The 25,000-nt window shown below is 45.1% G+C and overlaps 2 protein-coding genes across 2 annotated transcripts in view; both read left to right on the top strand.

Moving 5' to 3' along the window:
- LOC115662123 (ATP synthase subunit alpha, mitochondrial) overlaps positions 1-9,188 on the top strand; it is a 12,480-nt gene extending 3,292 nt beyond the window's left edge. Inside the window, exon 1 of the mRNA XM_056307922.1 lies at positions 1-9,188. This exon is cut by the window's left edge and continues 3,292 nt beyond it. The gene's annotated coding sequence lies outside the window, so the exon portion shown is untranslated.
- Positions 9,189-10,229: 1,041 nt separating this feature from the next.
- LOC130137160 (cytochrome c oxidase subunit 2) lies at positions 10,230-15,918 on the top strand. Its single transcript, XM_056307923.1, has one exon. The coding sequence runs from the start codon at positions 13,379-13,381 to the stop codon at positions 14,276-14,278; it is 900 nt and encodes a 299-aa protein (XP_056163898.1). The 5' UTR covers positions 10,230-13,378; the 3' UTR covers positions 14,279-15,918.
- The last annotated feature ends 9,082 nt before the right edge of the window (positions 15,919-25,000 follow it).

The raw sequence follows: 25,000 nt of genomic DNA on the forward strand, positions 1-25,000 counted from the left end.
TATACTCTTTTTCGTAGTATTGGCAGTGGAAGAAAGATCATATAATAAGTATCCGATTCAAAGTCTTCGTTGCATATGGGTACCTCAGGCTACGGGTCCGGTCTCGTGTGGTACCAATCTATAGGTCCAAAAGGGGGAGGAGAGCCATCCTCCGAGGGAGCGGTGGCAGACTTTTCTATTACATCCTCCGATGCGGCTACAGAAAGCAATTCAAGGGCAACATCCGATGAAGCAGTGGCAGCTAAAAGTCAAAGCAATGGGCTGACTTCCTAGAGAACTTTGCTGACTCACCTGCTGACGATTGAAGCTGGGCTTATAACTACTATAACTATAGGTGGACTCTTCTCTCAACTTCTTTAGAACCGGAAACGGGGGAGAGCAAAAAAGGATGAAAGAGGAGTTGCCTCCGTCCTTCCTTCGATGGAGGCTGAATCTTCTAGACCCCTATGCGCAAGAAGAAGAGAACTATAGGCTGATCCCTCCAGAGTTGGTTATTGGGAAAGACCTAAGGTCAAGACCTCAATGAAGAAAAACCAGTTACGATTTTTTACTGTAGAACAGAGGCTCACATCCGATTTAGAAAGAGCGGTATCAATAACAATAGGTATAAAAACGGATCCGTCCGGAAAACTCTGATAGGTCTACTTTTCCCGGCCTGCTCTTCTTGGCTGAGGGGCTCTCCTTCTTAGAGTGAGGTCTAGGTCCTCACCCCATGGTAAGGAAGATTGAAATCTACAACAGGTGGTCAGCCGCTCACAAAAGAAAAAAGAGGCCTGGAAGCTCTTAAGTTGGAGCTCAGAATATCCAAAGTCAGAGCATCTAAAAGATCAGCGTCCTCCCCGGTTCTTTTAAATAAATAAATGGGGGGACGGGTCAGACTATTCAGGAAATAAAGCTCTTCTTCGTCTTTTCGAAACATTAAGTTAAGTGTCGGACGGACTAAAGAACCATTTTATACAAGTTTTCTTTTTGAAGCGTCTGATTCTCACGTCAAGATGAAGTGAAGCAAGAACCGCGAATGACAGGATGAGACTGAGTTGACTAAGCAAGAATCGCAGAAATTTTTCCTTTCGTGGAAAATGGGCGGGAAGTATGAAAGACTTAAGCTTATCAAAAACAAAAAGTCAGCGTGTATGTTGGTTGTGTTGCCAGTCTTTTACTTTCTTTTAGGCTGGCTCTTCTCTATCCAGAGTAGAACGGCATTGGTCTTCCCTTTTAGAGCTCGACCTGCCAAAATCAAACCAGAATTAGAAGATTGGGCTTCCCTATACCTATCATAATGTTTAGATGAATCAGTTTCTTAACCTGAACTGAAGGGCTTTCCCTAGATAGAACTAACTAAATCATTGGGGGATCCTGGATATCCTATATCCTAGATAATAGGAAATAGGAAGGGAAGCTCGGTGAAAGGTAGGATGATATTGTCACCGCTTCGGTTTTCCTTTTCCCGTCAACCTTTTCGTTGCGGGTTTCACTCACTTTTTTTATCTTCCTTGAAAACAAAAAAATGGGTTCTCCTTTTTTTTATTGTTAGGGGGCTTCTTTGCCAATAGGTTACTCTCTTTTGTCTCCTGCGTCTGTGGTACCAATCGGTTCAGCAAGACTCGCACCCGACTCGGGCCCATACCCTTCGGTAGCAAAAGTGGTGTCCTCAGGTACTTACTGATTAAGCTACAGAAGTTGGATTCGCGTCCAGTTCAAGCTCTCTTTCCTATCTTCGATTTCAGATGGTTAGGAAACAGCATCTGATGAGGCCAAAGAAAGTTTGATCAGATACTGACTCAGCCTCCGCGAAAGCGGGTTGATCATCTATTGAAAAAAGATGAAGCTATAGCAGGATTTCCCGGCAACATCTGATGGAACGGCAGGAACTCAAACTCAGTGCCCCCACCACTTCAAGAAAAGGAATAGAAATCAGTGCCATTTCCCATGGACTATTCTTTTAGTGACTTTTCTGCTGACTCTGATTATTGACTTCAGGAAAGAGTGCCGAGTCAAGTACCGTGCGCACTGACTTTCTTTTTTAGTTCTATAATATTCTCCTTCCTCTTCTTACTCTTCCTATCTAGCTGGCTTCTATGATTGATAGGGGAAAGTCTTCAATATTCCTCTTCTCTTTCTCTTTATCTAAGGCTGATCTGGCTGCAGAATGGAATTGGGTAAAGAACGAAGTGAAGGAGGCGACCTTCTGGCCACGAAGAAAAGAAAAGAGGACCACTATCTTGGGTCCATTCCGTCAGGTTCTCGCATCCTGAGTCCTCCTCCTCTCGGCATTTTGACCGATGCGATGGGGAGACCCGCGGGAGGGAAGTGGCTTAGCTTGAAGTACTTATCCAGGGCGGGCATAAAAATTCCACAGACACAGACAGAATAGCTCCATCCTGGCTATGCCGAGTGGAACTTCCATAGCTGAGACGTAGATGTAAGGGTCTCGTCATTGCTAAAGTCAGTCGTATCCGCTTGTGGGAGAGAACTGGGTTTGAATCGGCTCATGAAAATGCCTAGAGCACAGAAACCGCCCGACAACGCCCATTTCAAGGTCTGCTCTTCGGAAAGAAGAAATCGGGGACTTGAGCGGCATGGCTCCGCTTGGATGTCGGTCTCTTTCCGCCTTAGTGATAGATCTTAGCCTCAAAGGGAGTTCTCTTGAAAGGGCTAAGTCAAGACTGAAGATGGTTGTGTAAAAGAGCAACGAAGCCAAGGAAGATCGAGCCCCGAGCGGCTCCTGGGTATAGCCATCCATTTCTGAAAAAAGTATCCTGCTGCTCGGTCCGGAATCTTTATGCGGAACTGATAGATCAGCCTATGCCTGTTTATAAGTCTATGTTCGTGCCGAAGCCTCTAAGAGATCCTATGCTGTCTTGTAGTTGTTCGCTGCGGGTAATGCTTTTCAAGACTGCTAGGGGTCGGGAGCCTAGAGGCCTTGGTCCGAGTAGATGAAGTGCATGAAGACGAAGTGCTATTGGATTCTGATATGGCTGCTAAACAACTCTTATCTGCTTATTCGTCAGTATGCTTAGTCTTTCTTGTCCTTTCTAGTTTGCCTGAATCTATCTTCCCTCCATCTCAATGGAGTTCATAACATCAGCTTAAGGCAGACAAGGGAGCTTCAGGGAATTCCAGTTCGGAAAAAAAAGAATTCCTCCCTAGAATTCAATGTGTTAAGGATAGTCGGAATGCTACCCGTTCAGAGTGAATCCATTCACAAATAAAGTATTTAGTAGTAGGTCGCCAATGCCCTTTTTTTTTAAGGAATTTTTCCTTCCCAGCGAAAAAAGGCAGTCAATTAGTCTTATCCATTCCCCTTCTCCTGCTATTGGCTATTTATTTTATTGCTACTGCTAGCATTAGCACTACCGTCGCTTCTGATCTCTCTGCTATCACCCCATTTGATAGAAAAAACTTTCATTGGCCTTCAGGAGTGGTAGACGCGGAGCCTTTTGAAGCAAATTCTCAAGCAGCTCCAACTCTTTCTGTGGCATTTGTCCTGTCTTTCATCCCTTTTCGTGTACTTATCTTTATTTGTCGAGTCTGACACTAGGAATAGTCGATAGAAAACTCTTCCTTGGTACGAGGGGAATTGGGGATTGAAAATATCTAGGTACCAAAGGCCGATGAAAGCCTTTCCAAAGGAATTAGGTTAAGTTGCCTACATGGCTTATTGATGGAGTGAAATTCATGTGCAGCTGATTCAATAACAGTAGCAGCCTTTATTCTGTTCAAAGCGCTTACTGATTCAATTGCTAGTGGTGGTTTACTCTTGATTCACTGGGCTAGGCTAGAGTTTTATACTATTACTTCTTCCTTTGTTTTGTCACGACTTGGACTCGAACCACCGCCCCGTACCACCTTGTCTTAGCTTCAAGTTGTTTTCTAACCTTCGTTTATTCGCTTGGTTAGATCTTCCTTTCCTATTATGTGAGTAATAGTGATCTCGTCTGTCTTACGGTGTTTATGAATTGGCACTTGCCTTGGGCTTTCACTCCGCCTCGTCATCACTATCCTTTCTGGTCTATAGCCCATATTGAATGAATGAAACGATCCCAGCCCAGCACGGTCTGAAAAGCGTAAACAAGCCAAGCTGTTTGTTAATCACTGGACCAAGGGGACGCAACCTGAACCTCCAACCCTATCTCCTAGCTATCGTCTAAGGTCCTTGGTTACTAATCTCCTCTTCTTAGCCCCTTCTACTCCTCCGTCCCTGACCTTCTCAAGCCTTACCATAACAGCACCCTCTTACCTTCACAATAAAAAACAGGGTTTAATAAAAAATACCGGTAAGTGTGAAATAAATGGATTGAAAAAAGACTCGATCAATCGAGAACAGGTTTTAATGAAATTGCACATAAGAGAGAAAACTCTTCCCATTTTGATTGCTGTCTTCCGAGTGAGAAACCATTTTCATCATTTTACAAATATAGAAGAATGAACAAAAACCAATTCCATTATAAATCAATACGAATTGCCTTATTCAAGGCTCTCCAACTCGCTCATACATAGTTGGCTATGATCTTTGGCTCGCTCTTTCCTCTTCCGGTTCAATATATCTTATAGTAACGAGTAGATCAAGTTTTCCGATTGGGGTTGGGTCTTGCCTTTCTCCATGCATTCATAGCGTTCGTTGTTTTGTACAGCTCGGTCGAGCCTTAGACGGGGCGTTAAACAACTAGAACCCCCTTATACAGCTCCAGGTTGTGGTGATCCCTGCCTTTCTTTATCCATAAGAGAGAAGCGCATCCGCCCCTCGTTCACTAGGGTATCCTAAATCCATAATCGGATCTCTCATGGCCATGCGGTAGTAGCCGGACCTGAACCTAGCCTTGAGGCTGATCGCAGGGCATGCCTAAATTTCCGCTAAAGCTAATCCCGTTCCATAAGATGATGATCGTAGTCCTTCCTTTTCTAAAACTATTCTTATCCTTTGGTCAGGCAAGTTAGAGGCTCCCTTCCGTTGGATTGGGCTTGTCAGCGTACGGCCTCTGGCGGCTTAACGCCTCTGTTGGCTAGCTAGTCGTCTTGCTTCGCTTCCGTCGGTGAACAATGATTATTGCCTTTGTTTTGGGACTCGAGTTAGCGAGTAGGTTAGGCATTCGAGTAGCAACCGTCCTTAGGTAAAACCTTATTTCGCCGGGCTATGCACCTCTATGGGTGGAGTCAAGTTCAATGCGCATCATCCCACCCAGAGGCAAGAGGATGCACATGAACAGAAGCCCAAGGCCGTCTATGGGTAATTCCTCGCTGGCGGATCGCCTTTCGCCGGGTATTCACTCCTAAATCATTTAAGCGGAAGAAGCATAAGAGGTTAGGATTCACTAGCGCAGGAGAGATAGTTAGCACTACCTTGGGTACGAAACTACGCTATCGAAAAGCAAGGAGAAAGAATAGGATAATCTAGGGTAGGGGTAGGGTACGATGTAGTTGCCGAAAAGAGCTTCTTAGCCAATGGAAGACTCACTAAGGCTGTTTAAGTTAGAGTTCTCGGGTCAGCTCCCGGGGAAGAGCTAGCCCAGCAGAAGCAAGACTGACACCGGAAACTCCGCATCTCTGACTTAAGGGGCTAATTAGCCATATCGGAGACTACCCGGAAACTCCGCATCTCTGACTTGAAAGAGTCAATTGCCCATCCCCCATAGTCTTGGATTCCGCTGTCCCTTTGCGCTGTGACTAGGCCCCCTTTCCGCTTCACGCAATAGCACGCTCCGAAGCAAACGAGCTTCGCCGGTAGTAGCCTCCTGAATTAGTCGAGTAGCTTCTTTCCGGCAAAGCTTACCAATCCTACACTCCTTTCTCCTATTCTTTGTCTGGTGGAGCTATTCCCAGACAGCCTGAGAGCTGAGTGAGGACCTTATTTTATTTGAGATGCTCTTTTCCTTCCAAAGCGAAATAATCACTCCTGTAGCTTATTGCGTTCGATCTACATCCTACCTAACTCGATCTTGCTCTTCCTCTTACACACAGAAGGTTTTTGCTCTCGTATTGCGGGTTTTCCACTTCGTTCAGTTACATTAGGGCTTTACCCAACTCTATCTTGGTGATTAAGTTCCGCTGTTTTTGGTGTGAAATGAGCTTATTCTAGGATAGGAGGTCTTGTCGGTATGGAACCTACCTTTCCGGAGTGAAGGATTGTCATCCTATAGCCGAGTTTTTTTATTTTTGTTTAGAGTCGAGTGATCAAGCTTACGATTCTGCCGTTAGTGAGAAGCAAGTAAACTCTATAGCCCTAAACTAAAGGAGCAGGTCAAGTTCGTTCAGCTTGAGGGATAAATTACATGGCTGAACTGCCAGTCCATCAAATATCGTAGTTTATCCTTAAGAGCAAGAGGTTCCTTGTGTGAAACTTATATTAGGCAAAATCAAGGTTGCCAACTCGGCATTCCTCCCATCTAGGGTCCGCTTGTTCAATAACCTCTGATGGCATTCGCACAATAGTTTTCCCATCTAGAATTTCTGGTTCCAAATACTGCAGTTACAATTTTGTTGCCTTAGCGCCATCTTTCAAGAGGTTAGCCCAATAAAATTACCCGTATTAGATTGTGGTTTAGTGGGCTGCTCTACATTAATCGCAGGCGTAGATTTAGGATCTGATGGACCAGAGTTAACCAGCACATTAGCAGGGTTGGGTTTACTTACCCAAGGAAGTGTTGAACACGCGCCCATTTTACAGCAGATGGAGCAGCAACCATGGAAGCCTTCCTTGATGAAGCAGGGGGGCGAGATCCTTCATCCTCAGTTACTTCCCGAGCAGACAACAGATAGGAAGGACGACGGCCTCTACCTCCTCTCGACAATCGACCACCTGATCTACCCCTGCCCCTACGAGAATCAGAGAAGGGATCTTGGTTTATCCCTCTCAGCTCATCAATCTCTTTCCTAGGCCTGTTCCAGGTGTGTGCCCGGAAGCTCTTGTTCCGATGCTTTGTTGTCGGCCTTACGAGGGAAAATTTTTTGGTCTCGCGTATAAAAGATAACGGCTGCATTTAGGTTATATCTTTATATAAGAAACCTTGCTGCTATGCTAAAAAAGCAACAATAGAAGTTATCAAATTACATGTTCTTCGATTATCAAAAATTCATTTCATATAAAAAGAGAAGCAAGTGTATAGAACTTCTTCGAGGCGGTTCCTTCGGCCGGCCGCCTTTGACAGGAAGGCTCTTTCCATTCCTTGAAGTAGCGAGGCTCGTTGAAGCAGACCTAGGCAGAAGGAAAGGAGGTCGTTCGTTCGAGAATAGGAGTCGTTTCCTGTTAACAACGGAAAGCGGATCAGTTGAGTGGCAAGCCAGCTGATAGGGCCACGAAGCACCCAACGAATGGAGGACTGGAACGGCTTTAATCATATGCTTAACACAGCCAGTTCGAAAACGAGCTAGTCGCCTTACTTCGAGAACGAACTATTTACTTAACCCGGACGGTTCTTTGCTCAACACTGACTGCTCGTTGCTTTACACGAACAGTTCCCCAATCCTCATTCGCCCCCCTACGTGCTCTCTTTCGAGGACCTGAACCTGAACCCGCTCCTCATTTAGCATGAAGCTTGCTGGCGGCATCGATGACGGTGTCGGCGGAGTTCTCAGGTACCAACTCAACTCCACAAAGTGCTTTTACACCTGGCCTATCTTTTGCACTGGAAGGGACCTATCGTGACCCTAAAACTGAAGACCCCATAAACTCGCGATTGAAAAAAAACGAAATCGGGATGAGCTAAGCTCAAAAACCAAAAGAGAAAGATGCGATGCGAGAGTTCACGAATGACCGATCGATACAGTACGAGAGCTTCCACGGAATTTATATAAAAATAAATTTATTTAGGAAAGCAAGTCCCGTCGAGTTAGCCGTTGGAGGAAAGGCATGACTTAAGAGGAGAGCGAGTGACTTTCAGGCGAGATGGTTCAATAGTCGATTAGATAAAGGCCGTTCCTACTTCCAACGAGGAGAAGAAAGTCGTCAATAAATAGCGTAAATTAAATAAGGAAGTGGCTTTTCTTGTTCATGACTCCGCTCCTATTGAATAGAATTAGGAAGAAGGGCCGCTAGTCATTCTTTTCAGAATCCGAAGTCGAATCTTTTCTTTTCCTTGCTTATTCGTCAAGATTTTCTTTGTGTTCCGTGTACCGCACCGAAGCTTGTGGAGCCTATGCGAAGCAAGCGGGTAGAAGATCTCATATTAAAGAATTCGCTTTGAGTTCGTTCTTTTTCATCATGTCTTGGTTCACAGTTTATCTGAATCAGACTAAGAGATTGGCATCAACAAAGCAAGGCCCCATTGAGCTTAGCCTAGAGCAGATCGAAAAGGTCTCGCGAAGGCGGGAACCCCTTGCCGAAGATCCTTCTCTTTCTCTGTGAAGATAGACTGCTCTTTCTTGCTTTGCGTGTCAAGTGCGAGATTGGTTGAGAACCCTTCGCCCACAGTGCTTTCAAAAGCAGGTCTCCGTTTGGTGTTCCGTGTACTAGGGTTAAGGTGGAAGATCGAAATGGAAGTCATATATAGCCTATTAATTCTAAATAGATTTTCAATTCAGGTTTACAACAAAACAACAATATCATAAGAGAAGAAAGATCTCCGCGTAGAAAGATGAGCTCTTCCTTCCTTTCTTCATCCTAGCACTATGAGATGAGATTGATCCCTTCTTACTACCATGCTTTCTTTCCGTTGGTCAACAACCAACCAAAGTCTTCTTTACTTCTTCACTCCTCCAGGAAGGAAGATGGTTAAAATCAAATAAATGAAACAAAAAAATGATTATTCTAGAATGGTTATTTATCACAATTTATCCTGTTGAAATATCTTTTTTTCCGGAACCATGGCAATTAGGATTTCAAGACGCAGTAACACCTATGATGCAAGGAATTATACACTTGCCGGGCGATATAACATGTATCTCTTTTTCTCTGGTTCTACGTTTCTTCCTGCCTTTCTTTCTGACTTTATGTAAGTGGAGGTTCTACTATTTTCCGCAAACAGGGTTTGGCGATAGAAGAACTACTATCGAGATTCTCGGGACCATATTTACTCGTATCTTTCTGGTGCTGATCCTAATACGCAATTCCCATGAAGTAACTCACTGCGCCGGCTCCGGGGAAGCTTCTTCGGCTAATCACAATGTTCCCCCTGGCGGTGAGGGTACTTCTGGGGGCAACTCCGGCTGGACATCTATCCTAGGGAGCAGCTCTGGGGAAAGCTCCGAAGCAAGCGTGAATCAGCCAACTGGCTCTTCAAATCAAAACAGGGCTGGCCCGTCGTCTGCTATCCCAGGGCAAAATGCCAATCCAATTGAGCAACCGGCGCCACAGCATACACCTTTCCCCCTCCTTCAAGAACAGGGCGAGCGGGGAGATCTTCTCAGGTCTCTTCATAGGCTCGTAGCCTCTCAATTACAACATTATTGTGAGAGAGGCCGTCCAAGGTGGAGAATTTCCTCAGCCACTGACTTGTATGATGAGTCCGCCTATCTAATTATGAGCTATGATATGGGTATCTCCGAAGATACAAAGGATGAGATTCAAGACTGGATTACGCGAATACGTTCAGATCCGAAACTACTGGCTACCTTTTATAAAAAATATAAATAAATAAGCTCTTTTGTTTTGGTCACTAATATGGTATGAGTTTTTCCAGCTATCAAGGAGGACGGGCGGGGCAATATGAGCGTGAGAAATGCAATTAGGACTATCATATCGGAGTGTATCGAGGATGAGAACGAGAACTAATTGTCATTCTATGTTCTATGTTTCGTTTCTTCCTTTTTCTTTCTATTTTTCGAGAAAAGGTCCCATCCTTCAATATCATGATTGGGTCGACCAGGCCAGATCATGAGTGAATAGAAAATCGAAAACGTACATAGCTGTTCCAGCTGAAATACTTGGAATAATTCTACCACTTCTACTAGGAGTAGCCTTTTTAGTGCTAGCTGAACGTAAAGTAATGGCTTTTGTGCAACGTCGAAAGGGTCCTGATGTAGTGGGATCGTTCGGATTGTTACAACCTCTAGCAGATGGTTCGAAATTGATTCTAAAAGAACCTATTTCACCAAGTAGTGCTAATTTCTCCCTTTTTAGAATGGCTCCAGTGGCTACATTTATGTTAAGTCTGGTCGCTTGGGCCGTTGTACCTTTTGATTATGGTATGGTATTGTCAGATCTGAACATAGGGCTACTTTATTTGTTTGCCATATCTTCGCTAGGTGTTTATGGAATTATTACAGCAGGTCGGTCTAGTAATTAGGGGGCGGCCGTTCGGTCGCCTATGATACTAGGACCAATAGGTAAAAAATGGGTTTGTGCCGGAGGTGTTGAACGATCTACTCTACACAGGTGTGGGCTTACAGGGCTAGGGCTCAACAACCCTTTCTTTCATTTATCAAAAGGGCCCTGGTCGGTCACTTTTCCGGGCCGGGATGAAGTTTTGGAAGTTCTAAAAAAGAGATCTTTCTCTGAGCACCTCAGATGAGGAAGGGTAGCCTGTCAAGCTGGCCTAACTAACTATTTAGAATATCTATCTAGATAGATATAGATATCTTTTGAATATATATATAAGATTCGCTGTCTTTTAACCGGCTGTTCTTCTTTGTCAACGCTACTAAGGACCTATAGGTTCGCCTACTTGACTTATGAAAGATAATGAGAATGGGTTATTCAAAAAGGAAAAGAAAAGGCCCTACTTTCGCAAGCCTTTGTCATTGTCAGTCAACTAAGTAGGGCCTGAGGCCCCCTGCGAATCCGTAAATCTGAAGAGCATGCCGCAACAAAAGGATGGTCCCCTATGCATTTCATTCTTTCCGGAAGGGAAAAAAAAAGTACCCCCCATCATGGTGAACCTCTCCTTGTGATCGGGATCAGGTAGATGCCTCCCAGCCGGGGGGAAGATCGAATCGGAGTTTCCTTAGGTAGCCACCGACCTACAGTTATCCTTAAACTTCCGTGCTTGGTGGAGAAGAAGCGAACAAAGGTACGCTCGCTTGCTGTCTTGTTCTCTGCCGCGAACTGGGATCGCTCGCCAGCTAGGTCAGATTGGAGCAACATTTTTTGAGAACAGATTACCCATCTTCGGGGACAAGGGGCGGAACGACCTCTCGATCTACTTACTGCAGCCCAGGAAGAAAAACGTCGTCTAGGACTTCCCTCTTGCTCCGATCCCCCCTACGCCTAGGACGTTGTCTGGGCCAAGAGCCATAGTTAGTTGCTGTTTCCATTTGGTTGTTTTTTTTCTCGTTGTTGATACCGGCAAGACCCAGCCAGATGATGTCTGCTGGTTGGTAGTGAGAGGACTAATAGTACCTGCATACCCAAAAGGGGGCGCTGATTAAAAAACAATCATTTGATTTTGTTTCTTGCTCTCCCTTAGCAGCGGGAAAGGAGTCTATCTATCTGCCTAGCTTTGGTAGATTTCCCCCAACGCAATCCACAGAAATTCCACGAATCCCTTGGTGGATAAGTCCGACGACTCAGCAGCAGTGCGGAATTGAGTTTATCGTCCGGTGGATCTGATCTATAGTTAGGGGGCAATACATACCAAAAGGTTCGAAGAAGGAAGGCGCATAAGAGTAGATAACCAACCCACCCTTCTGTATAACCTATTCACATTAGTGAAGCGGCTGGATGCATAACATAAGGGAAGTGCACGTTTGTGAGACCTTAGTCGGGATGGGGAGTCAACCTACGAGCACAGAAGAGCGTGGTACCGCTGCCCCTCTCTAAGTAAAGGTAAAGTCTCTCGTTCAGGTAGAATGGTTGGAAATGGAAAGAAGCGGAAAAGGGTCAAAGGCGGTTGCTAGCATCGAAGAGAGCCGTCATCGACGAGAAAGTGGGAGTTCGGACTTGGCGAACGAGCTCTTGCCGCGGGAGAGGAAAGCGGGGCAGGCAAAATAACCATTCCGGTGGTTGATAGTGGAGCAAAGGCTGGATAAAACATGGATAGGCATGCCTTATCATCCAAAAGGATTAGAAAGAGGAAGGGCGTTGTGCGGCTTCTTTTATAGCGCACGCGTATGATGGTGAGCAGCAAGCTGTTGGTTTTTCAAGTAGGGGCTCTTACCACCAAGCGCCCAATCCAACCAGAATACAAGTAAGTAATATGAATCGGCTGTCCCTCAAGCAAGTAGGAAAGAGCCATTGCTTTTGTCAAACCAAATGCTTGAGTTCGACCGATTTCTTTGTATTGTAGCATCCGCCAATCCCCTTAGCGTGAAGGAGATCGTAATAGGGTAGCTTTGTACCCCCTCTTTTTGTTTATGGCGGATGACAGACTTAACGGTAGTTGTCTGATGCCAAATGATGATTGGCTTGGTCTGAAGTCAGTGAATGATTGGTTCGCAAAACTTTTATATTACATAATGGGAACTCTCCCTATAGGCGCCTCACTCTATATCGCCCATTGACCTGAGGGCTGACTGGGAAAGAGCTTCGAAAGGTGACTGATGGGATGGGAGCTGTCGGCCTACAGGGAAAAACAAGTCTATCTGAGAGATGCGTTCGATAGGGGGCTACCTTGAGTGGCCGAAGTGCGCTAGCCGGCTAACTTCTTTCCGCTGCTTGTAAAATAGTATGCTCCATGCCCTGGACCAGTGGGCTGTACGAGTCAGAGTCTGTCCCGCCTATCCTCTTTTCCCACTAAGGCTCCACGAACAAATGGTACACGCTATTCAATGAGGTCGAAGAGGGATGCGGGGATCACAACTATACAGGAGCTACAAAGGTGGCTGGCCACAACCTAAATATCGGCCCGACGACAGACATGAAAGCACACGTGAGACCAAAAACGGAGCGAATTTCCACTCTCGCCATGATGAAAGTGCAACTGACATTACCGTCGCAGCAACTAAGGTATACGTCTGCCTGGATTCGATTCGAGTGAACCGGCCCTCGAACTTTCACCTCATGGAATCCTTTTATAGATAATGCCGTCCGAGAGCGCTTTCCACGAAAGCTCTTAATATAATAGCTCTCCTAAGTGCGAAAAAAGTGCAATCAAATCAAGATAAGATAGAAGGAATGGTTGATATATATTCGATAATCCCATTCATTTATTTTCTTCGCAAATGAAATTGCGTAGAGTGGTGTTCGAGCTCACTGATGGCGCTACACTTCCTTAGTTCCCCATTCCTCATTAAATAGGGGAAATTGCGTATCTAAAGATAGAGAAAGAAAGTGGTAGACCCTTTGTTGAATTGTGAATCGAATCGTCTCTTGCAAGACATGCGAAATATAGTATGTGTTCCGTGACTGGCCTTTCTCGTGTTGTTGTCGAGCTTCACTTCTTTATGCATCTTTCTCCCATTCTTTTCGTTGGTCAACAACCAACCCAAATTCTTTCTATTTCATAACTAGTCCTACAGGAAGGAATCTCTTTCTTTCCGGGAATCCTTTTTCTCTCAATCCATCAATATGTTTCAAAAATTTCCACCTTTTGTCCTTGTCCAAATTTTTAAAAGTGTCATTTTCTGGTTACCAATTCCAATTTCTCTTTGTGGGGTATTCCTCACTTGTGATGTATTCCTCAGAAGGAGCTATTGTGATGCAGCGGAACCATGGCAATTAGGATCTCAAGACGCAGCAACACCTATGATGCAAGGAATAATCGACTTACATCATGATATCTTTTTCTTCCTCATTCTGATTTTGGTTTTCGTATCACGGATCTTGGTTCGCGCTTTATGGCATTTCCACTATAAAAAAAATCCAATCCCGCAAAGGATTGTTCATGGAACTACTATCGAGATTCTTCGGACCATATTTCCTAGTATCATCCCGATGTTCATTGCTATACCATCATTTGCTCTTTTATACTCAATGGACGAGGTAGTAGTAGATCCAGCCATTACTATCAAAGCTATTGGACATCAATGGTATCGGACTTATGAGTATTCAGACTATAACAGTTCCGATGAGCAGTCACTCACTTTTGACAGTTATACGATTCCAGAAGATGATCTAGAATTGGGGCAATCACGTTTATTAGAAGTGGACAATAGAGTGGTTGTACCAGCCAAAACTCATCTACGTATTCTTGTAACATCTGCTGATGTACCTCATAGTTGGGCTGTACCTTCCTTAGGTGTCAAATGTGATGCTGTACCTGGTCGTTTAAATCAGATCTCTATTTCGGTACAACGAGAAGGAGTTTACTATGGTCAGTGCAGTGAGATTTGTGGAACTAATCATGCCTTTACGCGTGCGCCCGGAAACATAGGCCGACTGCTGAGCCCACTCTGGCTCAGCCGCACCACCCCCGGTGCGAGCCACCCGAGAAGAGCAAGCTATTACAGCCAGCGGCTGGAGCTGTAGGGAGCCGAGGAGCAAGGCAGTAGATAAGATAGAAGAAGGGGCCAGGCTCCCGGTGGAGCAGAGGAGACGGTTAGGATAACGAACTTGAAACGCGGAGCCCGAGCGGCCGGCAAGCGAGTGGTTAGTGGCCAATAGCGCCCTAGTTGATGGCATTCCTTTCTGCGGCTGGCACTCGAGGAACCACGGGGCACTCCATACAGAGCAAGCAAGTCTTAGGGATGAGACGCCCGCGCAAGGACCTCAATTCTCATTAGGAGGTCGAACCAAGGACCTATGGAAGTCGGGGCTACCCCGTCCCCATGGGCAAGGCAACAGTGTCCTGAGGGAGGAGTTTAGAGGCCTTATAGTAGCACGGACTTCTTTTTCTTTCTAGGTCATGCGAAGGGGGCCAGTCCAAGATCGTACTGTTCCTCTACAAAAACAACAGACGCTCTCAACGGCTAGGCCCCACTCTCTTTCTGAGTTATTCCAGCTTCTTCATGATTTCGTGCCGCGGTGAACAAACAAAACAAAAAAAAAAAGAGGGCCGTCTCATCGGGAGGAGAAGGACCTGCAACGGCAGAGACTACTAACCCTCTTCTTGTTCCTAGCCGTCTGTTACGAATCTGGGAAGCCTGGAATCCTCAATATGAGGGATCCCTCAAAATAGAGAAGGGCGGGCAGGGCTTCCGCAAGAGCCTCCCCCCTCTTCCCGGTCAAGATAGATGGGAAGGAGCCCCATCAAGTAAAGGCCATAACCTGTCTCTTTATTTATTTTATGTACGTACACCTTTGTTTCAGGGTGGGGCCGCCCTTCCTTCAGCTGGTTTTGGCTTGCCCCTTGTATAGGTTGGAGCTATGAAGCTTACCAACAAGAACTATTAGAGAAAGGGGAAAGGGCTTTTTCAGCTTGCTGCTCGCTTTCTCGCTTCCGAGAGGCGAAGGGAGCCTGACTTACGGTTTCCAAGCCTGGCGCGAAGCGAAGGGATTGGATTTCACCTATGATCAGATCAGTGGGCAACCATAGTTTACTTTTTTCGTGGGTTGACTTGAAGAATTTGGAAGTAGGCCTCGCTTTTCGGAGCTGCTCCCAGCTCAAACTATGGTGGAAGAGGTGCCGTGAAGATCTAGGAGTGTGAGCAGTACGAGCTGAAAGGCTCCCATACTGTTTGGAGGGCAGGGGGCATAGATGCCAAACAAACCTGACCCCTATCTATCGTCGTCGAAGCTGTTCCTAGGAAAGATTATGGTTCTCGGGTATCCAATCAATTAATCCCCCAATCCGGGGAAGCTTAAGTAGACATGAAAGAATAGGATGAGGGAAAGGGGGGGAGCCACTAAATTGAAGGCTTCACTCGCTCGCTCTAACGCTCGTTTAGGAGACAGCGAGTGGAGTGCATAAGCCCCTTTAGAGATAGGGGGGAGTACTACACGAGCTCGTAAGTCAAGTACGGAACGAGCCTTGTCTACGAAGCAGAGCGACCTCGGCTTGCTTGCTTCTGGCGAAGCTTCTAGAACTAGATAATAAGCATTCTTCGATAGTCAAAAGACTACTTATTAGGCCGACCACTACATACATAGGAGCGATAGCGAAGCCAAGCCGTATAAAGGCGAGCAGCCCTTATAGCAGCAATAGCAAACGGCCTACTTATAGCCTTTTCCCATTTTTTTCCCAGAATCTTTTTGATATTCTTGTTTGCTGCTTCTATTGCTCCGTTCGTCTTAGGTCTCCTGGGGGCAGGCAATGAGTGATCTTGAATTGTTGGCAAACTCTGTCCATCATGGCACTGTCCAGGTTCGGCGCATTATCTGTGATGATTTCGTGAGGAACCCCATATCGACAGATTATGTTGGGATTGAAAAATTTCACTACTCTAGCTTCTGGAACAGTTCTGTAGGATGCTGCCTCGATCCAAAAGGTGAAATAAGAAATGACTACCAGGATAAACTGATGTCCATGTTCAGCTGGAGGAGTTATGGGGATGTGATGAAACTCAATACTGTCGAACATCTGGCTCAAGTGGACCAGGTGACGGTGATAAGGAAGAAGTTTTTCGTCTCGGGTCTGCCAATCCCCTTTAACCTGGTGTATGATCAAGTCCGAATCCCCGAATACTAAAAGGTCTTCAATCTTTATGCTCAAGGCCGCCCTTAATCCTAGGATACAAGCTTCATATTTAACCATCTTGTTTGTACATTCGAATCTTAGCTTGGTAACGACGGGATATTGTGCCCCTGTTTCGGATACCAGTACCGCGCCAACTCCTGCTCCTTTAGCATTGGAGGCTCCAAAAAAGTAAATAAAAAAGCCAGGATACCATCTGCAGTCATCTTCTTTCATGGCAAATAGTATTCCCTCATCTGGAACTTTGTATTTACTGGTGAATACTCATCCAGAGATTGATCAGCTAGCCTATCTGCTTTAATTCAATCACTAAAACCTCGCCTTCTGAGTTACATAAAATATGTCATATTCTTACCGAACAGAATCATCTGCCATTTAGCCAATCTGTCACTCGTCACGGGCTTTTCGAAGATGTACTTTTTGGGATTCATTCTGGAAATCAGGAGAGTTTTCTAGTACTGCATGTAATGGCGCATCTTGGTTGTGACCCATACCAAACCAGCACATGTTCTTTCCAGGAAGGAGTATATGGTCTCGCGTAGGGATGAAACTTCTTTGAACGATAATATATGGCCTGTTCTTTGCGGCCACTCTTATCATCTTGCCCCAGCTCCCATGGAGGTCTCCTTCATGGATAGATAAAGAAGTAGTGGCCGGCCTGGTTCCGGCGGTACGATGGGTTTAGAAGATCTTTTTTTATCTTTTGGAAGGCTTCATCACATTCTGGAGTCCATTCCATGGATGTATTCTTGCGTAGCAGCTTGAAGAGAGGTTCGCAGGTATGAGTGAGCTGGGCGATGAATCTGCTGATGTAGTTGAGCCGTCCAAAGAATGATTGGACTTGCCTGAGATTCTGGGGAGGAGGCATCTCTACAATTGCTTTGATCTTTGCTGGATCGATCTCAATTCCTCGTCTGCTTACTATGAAGCCCAGAAGCTTGCCTGAAGTAAGTCCAAAGCCTAATTATAAGCTCGGTTAAGCCTACGCTTGTATTTCCTGAGTCGGTTAAAAACTCTTGCAAGATTCACCAGATGGTCTTCGTTATTTCGAGATTTGACAATCATATCATCTACATAAACTTCCATCTCAAAGTGTACCATGTTATGGAAGAGCGTGATCATGGCCCTTTGGTAGGTTGCCCCAGCATTCTTGAGTCCAAAGGGCATGACTCGATAGCAGAAGGTACCCCATGGTGTAGTGAACGCTGTCTTTTCCCGATCTTCTTCATCAAGCAAAATTTTGTTGTATCCTGAGAATCCATCCATGAAGGAGAACATTTCATGGCCCGCGACATTGTCGACCAGAATGTCGATGTGTGGCAAGGGGAAATCGTCTTTGGGACTGGCCCGATTTAGGTCTCGGTAGTCCAACCCTTACCCGGCCATCTTTCTTGGGCACCGGTACAACATTAGAGAGCCAGATTGGATAAGTGCTGACGACGATGAATTTGGCCTTTTTTTGTTTGATGATTTTCACTTTTAGACTCCATTCTGGACGACTTCTTCGGAGTTTTTTCTTTACTGGTGAGAATTCTGGCATGACTGGCAACTTGTGCACCACAATCTTGGTGTCTAATCCGGGCATATCCTCATTTGACCAGGCGAAGACATCTTGATATTCTGTGAGGAATCTGATCAGATCCTTTTTCGGTGAAGAGCTTCATCCTGCCCTTGTCACTCTCGGTGGTTTGCCTCGGTTCCCACAGGTCTCAGTTTGTTCAATGTTTGGTAAAGATCTAGTCTGGAACCTCTCAACTTCCTCAAGAATTTCAGCAGGTGGTTCATTAGCTCCTTTGGTCTTGTCAACCTCAATTCCCATTGCATCTTCATAGACAGAAATAAGAAGATGTCTATTAGAGGCATATCAAATACCTTTTCCAGGAGACGACTTAAGATACCGCAGAATTCTTTTTTCAGCTTCGAGATGAGGGATACGTATAGAGTACATAAATTGACTAAGGACACCAACTGCATATGCAAGAGCAGGTTGCACGAAAGGAACTGACATCTCATCTCATCTAATAAGGAATAGGAACCGAATCCGCTCTTCTATGTGCTAGATGTCTGCATTTCCGCTGCTAAAGGAAGCAGGGGAAGTACAGGAAGCATCGAATGCAGAAGACGATCTTTTCATCAATCAATTTCACCTATAAGCTTTCTCTTTGGGCATTCAAAGAAGAGTTTCAGCGGGTGGCATATGGAAGCAAGAATCCCATCTGTCCTGTCTAGAGGAATAGGAGGCCTTTGCCCTTGCCGCCCTTTTTGCCTTTAATAAGGGCTTTGGCTTCAAAAGTTTCGCTACGCACCTCAGTCCTTACTCTTTCGATCTCGGGTTTCCGGTGTATGTAGCCAATTCCCGGCTTTCCGGTCTTCCTAGCCTTCTGCTTTCAGACTTCGACGCTGTAAACTAACTCCTTACCTTCTTGCCTTACTAACTATAGCGCTAGCTGCACCAACTGAACGAACCAATTGCTTTTAAAATGACTTTGCCGTTCATTATTAAAGGAATCCTAAGGTAACTCTGCAACCTTCACAGGGAGGACAGGAAGAGACCGATCCTCATCACTTGTGATCTCGCAAGGATAGAAGGTCTTAGGCAGAAATAATTCCCTAAACAGAGTCAGTATAAAGATAGAGCTCCAGTAAAGGAACCAACCTTCAAATGGCCAAGCCCCTTTCGCCGCCCTATCCGGATCCTTGGGGTTTAACCCCTTGAGAACCGCGCAATCCCATAAAGCGATCGCAAACAGCTCCCAAATCATCCGATGGAAGGGAGTCCGGCCCACTAAGGCCTTATCACCTTTCACCGGAGATGAAGACCGGAAAGGACGCCAATTCAGGCCACCTCCATAGGGATGGAAGGCAGTTCTGGCACATACCTTAAAAAAAGGTCCTTCGCTAGGATACCGTACTTCTCCAAAACACTCTCGACATCTTGTTTGGTTGGTAAAGGGGATGTTTACCCAGGCGCCGTAGTCTTGCCTAACCGTTCGCTCGTAGATGCCTCATCGTTTTCAACATGTATGTTTCCTTTGCTGATCTGGTCTTGAATAGTTTGTTTGAGTTGAGTGTTAGTGCCATGCCCCCCAATTCCATGGTACTTCACAAGTAGTCATTCGTATTTAACTATCTCAGTTTAGGCCGAAGAAGGAAGGTTTAGTTTTCGCGCCCGTTCTACTCGCCCTTTCCGTCCAAAAAAGACGGATTCGAAGGTTTTTCCCAAGTTAGAGAACTTTCCCCGCTGTCCTTCTTTCAGCCGGTCCTAACTTCCTTCTCTTCTGGTTAATCCTATAAATCGGTAATCGGATCGGAAACAGGTAAGAGGCTTTATCAAGGTGAAATTCCTTGATTCCTACCTGGACCCGCATTGGATTAATTCCTCCAATCCTTCCTCCAAAAGGAAAGCAAAAGCTAGTCTTCGCCCGGAGAATTGATTGAAGCCTCCTACTTCCATTCCAATAAGGAATGCAAGCAAGGAATCCAATCCAGGAAAGTCATCAGTCCCACATCGGATAGACCTTTCCAGCTCTGATTCACTTGCGAAAAGCGAAAAGAGGGGATTCGATAGCAGTAGCTGGGGAATCTCATGGAAAAGCTTCCACCAGGAGCTTGCATTCGCTGCATCAATGAATGTGCTTGCGTACTCTTCAATTCCTGTGGGAAGTGGGACTAAGAGAATTCAACGAATCGTCTCTTGCACGAAGACTTTAGAAATCTCTCTAGGGAATCCATATAATATATGGTTGTTGCTTTCCTACTTTCGTACCTTTCACCTTTCCTTTTGCCCTTGGTAAGACAGCATCTCTCGGTATGTGTGTGCTTTACCCAGAGGTGCTGGTTCGAGTCCAGCTCGTGACAAGGCCTTAGTCGTATAGTATAGAAGGCAAGGCGCACTCAATCTATCTATCCTGTCTGATTGAGAAAGTCTTTAGTTCCGGAGTTCCGACCTATACCTATAAAGGAGTGAAACCGCTAGAAAAAGAGGAAAAGGGTTTCAATCGAACAAAGTGATAGGAGCCGATGGCCTGACAGCAAGCGGCACTCACCGAAGTCTGATTCTCTTCTTTTTCTACCCTTAGATTGATCTCTTAGAAAGGACCTTGGGCAACGACATACCCGGCATACTAAGATGAATCATCTAAGTTCCCCGCCGTCTTGATTGATGAGCTCGAACAGCCGGTTGATGGCAATGAATGGGTGAAGCAGGGAAGGCTCTGACTTTGAAGCCCGGGCTCAGGCAATAAAGAGAAAGAGGCGAGAAAGAAAGTCACGACTGTCTGGTCTGTCCGTTCCTCAAAGCAAGACCCTATGATGACTCACTTGAGGTTGAACCTGATCTGAGATCTCTCCCGTCTTCCAAAACCAAGCAATGAAGCCAACTCTAACCTTCGATTGATAGATGAAGAGCCCCGCCAAACCAATGAAAGTTGAGAACGATTTGGCATCTTGAAAGGCAGCTAAGAGCGCATCTGGTCTTCACGCAAAGAACGAGGGGTTTAGGGCTCATCTCATATGTCCGATTCAGGCATCCATCTATCTTATTTTATTGACGCAATTAAAAGATCAGGATTTGTCCCAACCTGTCTTTTATTCCATGATCGATAGCAGCTCGACTTACGGCACTTTTTCCATCAACCAAGCCAACCATCCGGTCTTTTAAAGTCGAATCTTTCCCTCATGCTCTTAGCCACTCAACTATCAGGTCCAATAGCGAGAGTATAAACCCTTCGATTATTTAGAACTGGGACAAGATCTTATATCTCTCGGTAGCCCCATGTCTTAGATATCCCACCCAGTTAAATAAAGAAGACCGTATAAGAGAGAGGATCGGGCAATGAGTGGAGTTCTCTCCCCAGCTAGACCAGAGTCAGAGGAGCGTCAAGCCACTGTACCGATAGGTGCAGGAGCGTAGGCACTCGAACACATGAGAGGAGCGAACCCAAAAGCAAAGTCCAATAACGAGAACCGTGCGCGCAATGTATTGAACTGAATAAAGCTGAGCTTAGGTAGGCTACAGCCACTCTCAAACCGTGAGCTCATAAGCCGTTGGTTCCACTCTCTCATATACGTCATTTTACGATCTTGATGTGACGGCTGGGTCTTGTGACCTAGCTACCGAACTGACTTAATGAAATGGTAGACGTGGCCAAAGGGGGGTCGAACGGCAACGAGAACTCACACCTTTCTTCTAGGAAGCCATGCTGAAAGGGGGGAAGCCCAGTATAGTAGTAATCCAATGAGAACGCGACAAATCCAATTCAAAGAAAAGTGTAAGTCACATTGATTCGGTCTTCGGGCTCACCTGATCTTCTTGGGAACGGAGCGTACCCTACGAAGAAGGGAAGAGAGTCGCCTGGGACAAGATATCTGATTTACGCAACGCCAAGCCGACCTTCCGCTTCCGGAATGGATTTCTTTGGGACAAGAAAAGAGTTGGGATTTTTCTTTCCAAGCCGTTGCCCTTGTCAGAGAGATTCCTTCATTTAATGGAATAGAAAGACGCCTTCGCGTACCAAAAGGGAAAGGAAAGGCAGGGCATACTCTTCCTTTAAAGTCCTTTTGACGGCAATGAAGCGAAACAGCTCAACCAAAGCGGAGAGGAGATGTTGGGCAAGAAAGGAAGTCTTTCCTTCAGCCATCAAGCCTTCAATCAAGCATAACTGATCCTCTCTCTTGAGGAGAGATCGGAGTAGAGAGTGTATCCATGACCCACCTTGACTTCAAGAAGACAGCTGTCCTTTTGGAAAGACATACCGGGCATACTCATCTGACTACTAGCTTGGGCTAGCAGGACTGGGATAAAAGCCTTATCGAGTGACTCGCCTACGCCGACTGGGTTAGGATTAGGTATCACATTGGAGATTTGAATCTCTTTCTTGTAAACAAAGCAGCATTTCATTTCTTCTTTTCCAGGAGTGAAGCTACTGTCCCAATAGGTGAATGATCTAACCCTCTGACAGAGGAACCAGCTCTGACATAAGCGATTGGAAGATCTGATCTTTCTTTGAAGACCGGTCCGATTGAAGTTGAAGTAAAATAAAGAAGTCGAGGTTATGAAAGAAATCAATCATTGTCTTGTCAGCTTAAGGTCAACTTTCTTATTTTCTTTTAATAAGATGATTGGGCCCTACAGTGGTATAACCGGGTGAACCTCTCTCCTATAGGCCACTCAAACATAGAGAGATTAGGGACCGAATGGCCAGCCCTCCCTATTATATCTTAGTTTCTATCGGCCGGTGTCGGTGTCAGCCAAGGAAACGGACCCTATGAGATGAGTTCTTTTCGATTAGGACACGCAGCCACAACAGGGAAGCAGTCAGGAATGCAGCAGGAGTGGAAAGGGATAACATTCGATCATCGGGCTCGGGAAAGGATCTACCTCTATGCTATGAATGAACAAATCCACGAGCTCTATCGATTAGAAAACAACTTTCGTGCAGGGGTCAGTGTAGCTACTGATTCCATTGACTGAAGGATTGCTATTGCTGACATCTTCTGTGATGGAAGCCAAGGGAAATGCCACCAAGAGAAGAGGGGAGGACGCAGCTTCACCGACTAGGCGAAAGTAGCATTCAGGCATCGTTAGAGGAACTACCCCTCTTTTCCTCACCTTCTTAGTCGTTAGTCGAGTGAATTCCGTTACCTTTCCCTTCTTTTCCTTGACCCTTCCCGTCGCTCTGAGTTCCAATGGAAGTTGACGTTTCTGGAAGTTATGTTCTAGCCAGTTAAGCTTTAGCAATCTGACGCCCTTTTTTTAAGAAAAAATACTTTCTTGTCTAGACTCAGTTTTTGTCCCCCTAGAACCAGTTGCAGTACCTGCCCCTTAGATGGTAAGCAATACAGTTTGAAACCTCTTTCCAGCTGGACTCGTGGCTACCTTTTCTTTTATACCATTCCTTCGCTCTATGTCTCTTCCTCGTCGTCGTTTTAGGAAGAAGTGAAGTTAGGAGTGCTGTTAGTGGGTTTATGAGAGTGAGAGTTACCGCTAGCTGGCCCCTGAAGTGAAGGTTCTGACTGACGACTGCATTGATTTCGCTTGCTTCTCTGGCGAGTTCCTTTTCCCTTGCTACGAAAGACCAGCTAGTCTTGATATGAGTATCCATACGAAAGAAGGGTCCATAGGATCGAATCCAATTCACTTTCTTCTCTCAGTCATGCCTTGCATTTCGAGTTCTTAAACAAGCTCAATTTCAGAATAAAGAATCAAGTTTTCCCTTGTAGTTTTTGGGTTGGAGTTGAAGATCTAGTTAGAGTTCTGGATATTCCCACTCAAAAAAGAGGACGTCAAATCCAGTTCATCCATCTAGGTTAAGGGCAAAGGAAGCTAGCTCGGTATATGCTTTCTCCAAGTCTTTTTCAGAGTTTCCTTCAAGCCAGGCAGTCTTTTATGGCTATCCAATGGTTGTCTCTTTCTCTCTCCGCCTCAAGTTATGTTACATCGACTTACATTCTGTCCCAGGTGACATTTTCTATGGGCCCACTAAAAAAAGGAAAACCTTCTCTATATGAATCTTTTTAACAATAGCACTATTCTAATATGCTTTCTCTCCAGACAAAGAGTCAAAGGGCTAAACGGACAAATAGAGCTCGAAAACTATAAAAACTATAAAGAGTAGAGAAAGAGATTCCATTCTTCTTCTTCATCCGCGAATTGAGCTTCTCCCGATCTGAAAGGTAAGATTTTCAACTTCATTATAAGCAGAATAGAATGTTCAGCTAAGGGAGTTGGGAATAAGGGATAAAAAGAATCTCTATCTAGCAGACAAGTTTTAAGGGGGCAAAGCAAATCCAGTTACGTCTCTTTACATTCTCATTATAGTTGTAAGCGCATCCATTTCCAGGCTATCCAGTTCCAGTTCCAGGAAAGTAAGAAAATAATCCTTCCCTAGGAACGCTATTTAAAGTGAAGATCTTTTTCAAGTTAGAAGTTAAGCATAAACCATATCTGATTTCCTTTACAAATAAAAGAGTAAGACGATTAACTATTATTTGTAATAATAATAATAGTTACCCGAGCTAGGGTACCAGTGTAGTTAAGCACTAAGGCCTTCCCCTAGGAGTGCCCTGCCATCAAGTGGGAAAAAGACTAACTAATCCCTCGAGTACTTAATGCTTCGATTTCAAAGGAGCTAACGATCTGACAGCAGGGGATATGCCGTGCCGACAAGAGGTGAAAAGCGCCCTCTATAGAGGCAAGAAGACCTTCCTTTTTCTAATACTAGTGAAATTCTAACTAAAAGATATCTTTTTGGATACTAGTGTAAACACTTTTATTGCTATTTCAAAAGAACATGGTTAACATGGTTAGCACTCCCGAGGACTAGAAATTATCTTTAAGATCAATCAATTCATCCGGCAAGTCAAATGAAAGGAGGCAAATCTATTTATTTTCGAATGAGAAAAAGCAAAATAGGGTAAACGAGTGAGTTTTCAAACCTTTCTTTTCATTTTACAGCAAGTTACTTTGAAAGCCAGATTACAAGGCCAATACAATCAAAAAAAGATACTTTCTTTGTTACTGGACCTTACCCGAAAGAAACAGGGGCTTACCAAAGCCAAAGAAATGAAATGACTCGACTAAGACTAAAAGGTTTGACCTGCTTGCCCCAGAACCTGCT

The sequence above is a fragment of the Syzygium oleosum genome, unplaced genomic scaffold, assembly GCF_021117445.2.
Source record: "Syzygium oleosum isolate NSW1041296 unplaced genomic scaffold, Sole_v2.1 Sole_v2.63, whole genome shotgun sequence".
Taxonomy (NCBI): Eukaryota; Viridiplantae; Streptophyta; class Magnoliopsida; order Myrtales; family Myrtaceae; genus Syzygium; species Syzygium oleosum.

Excerpts from the sequence above, each read along its gene's own strand:
- LOC130137160 (XM_056307923.1), top strand. The coding sequence starts at position 13,379 with ATGTTTCAAAAATTTCCACCTTTTGTCCTTGTCCAAATTTTTAAAAGT.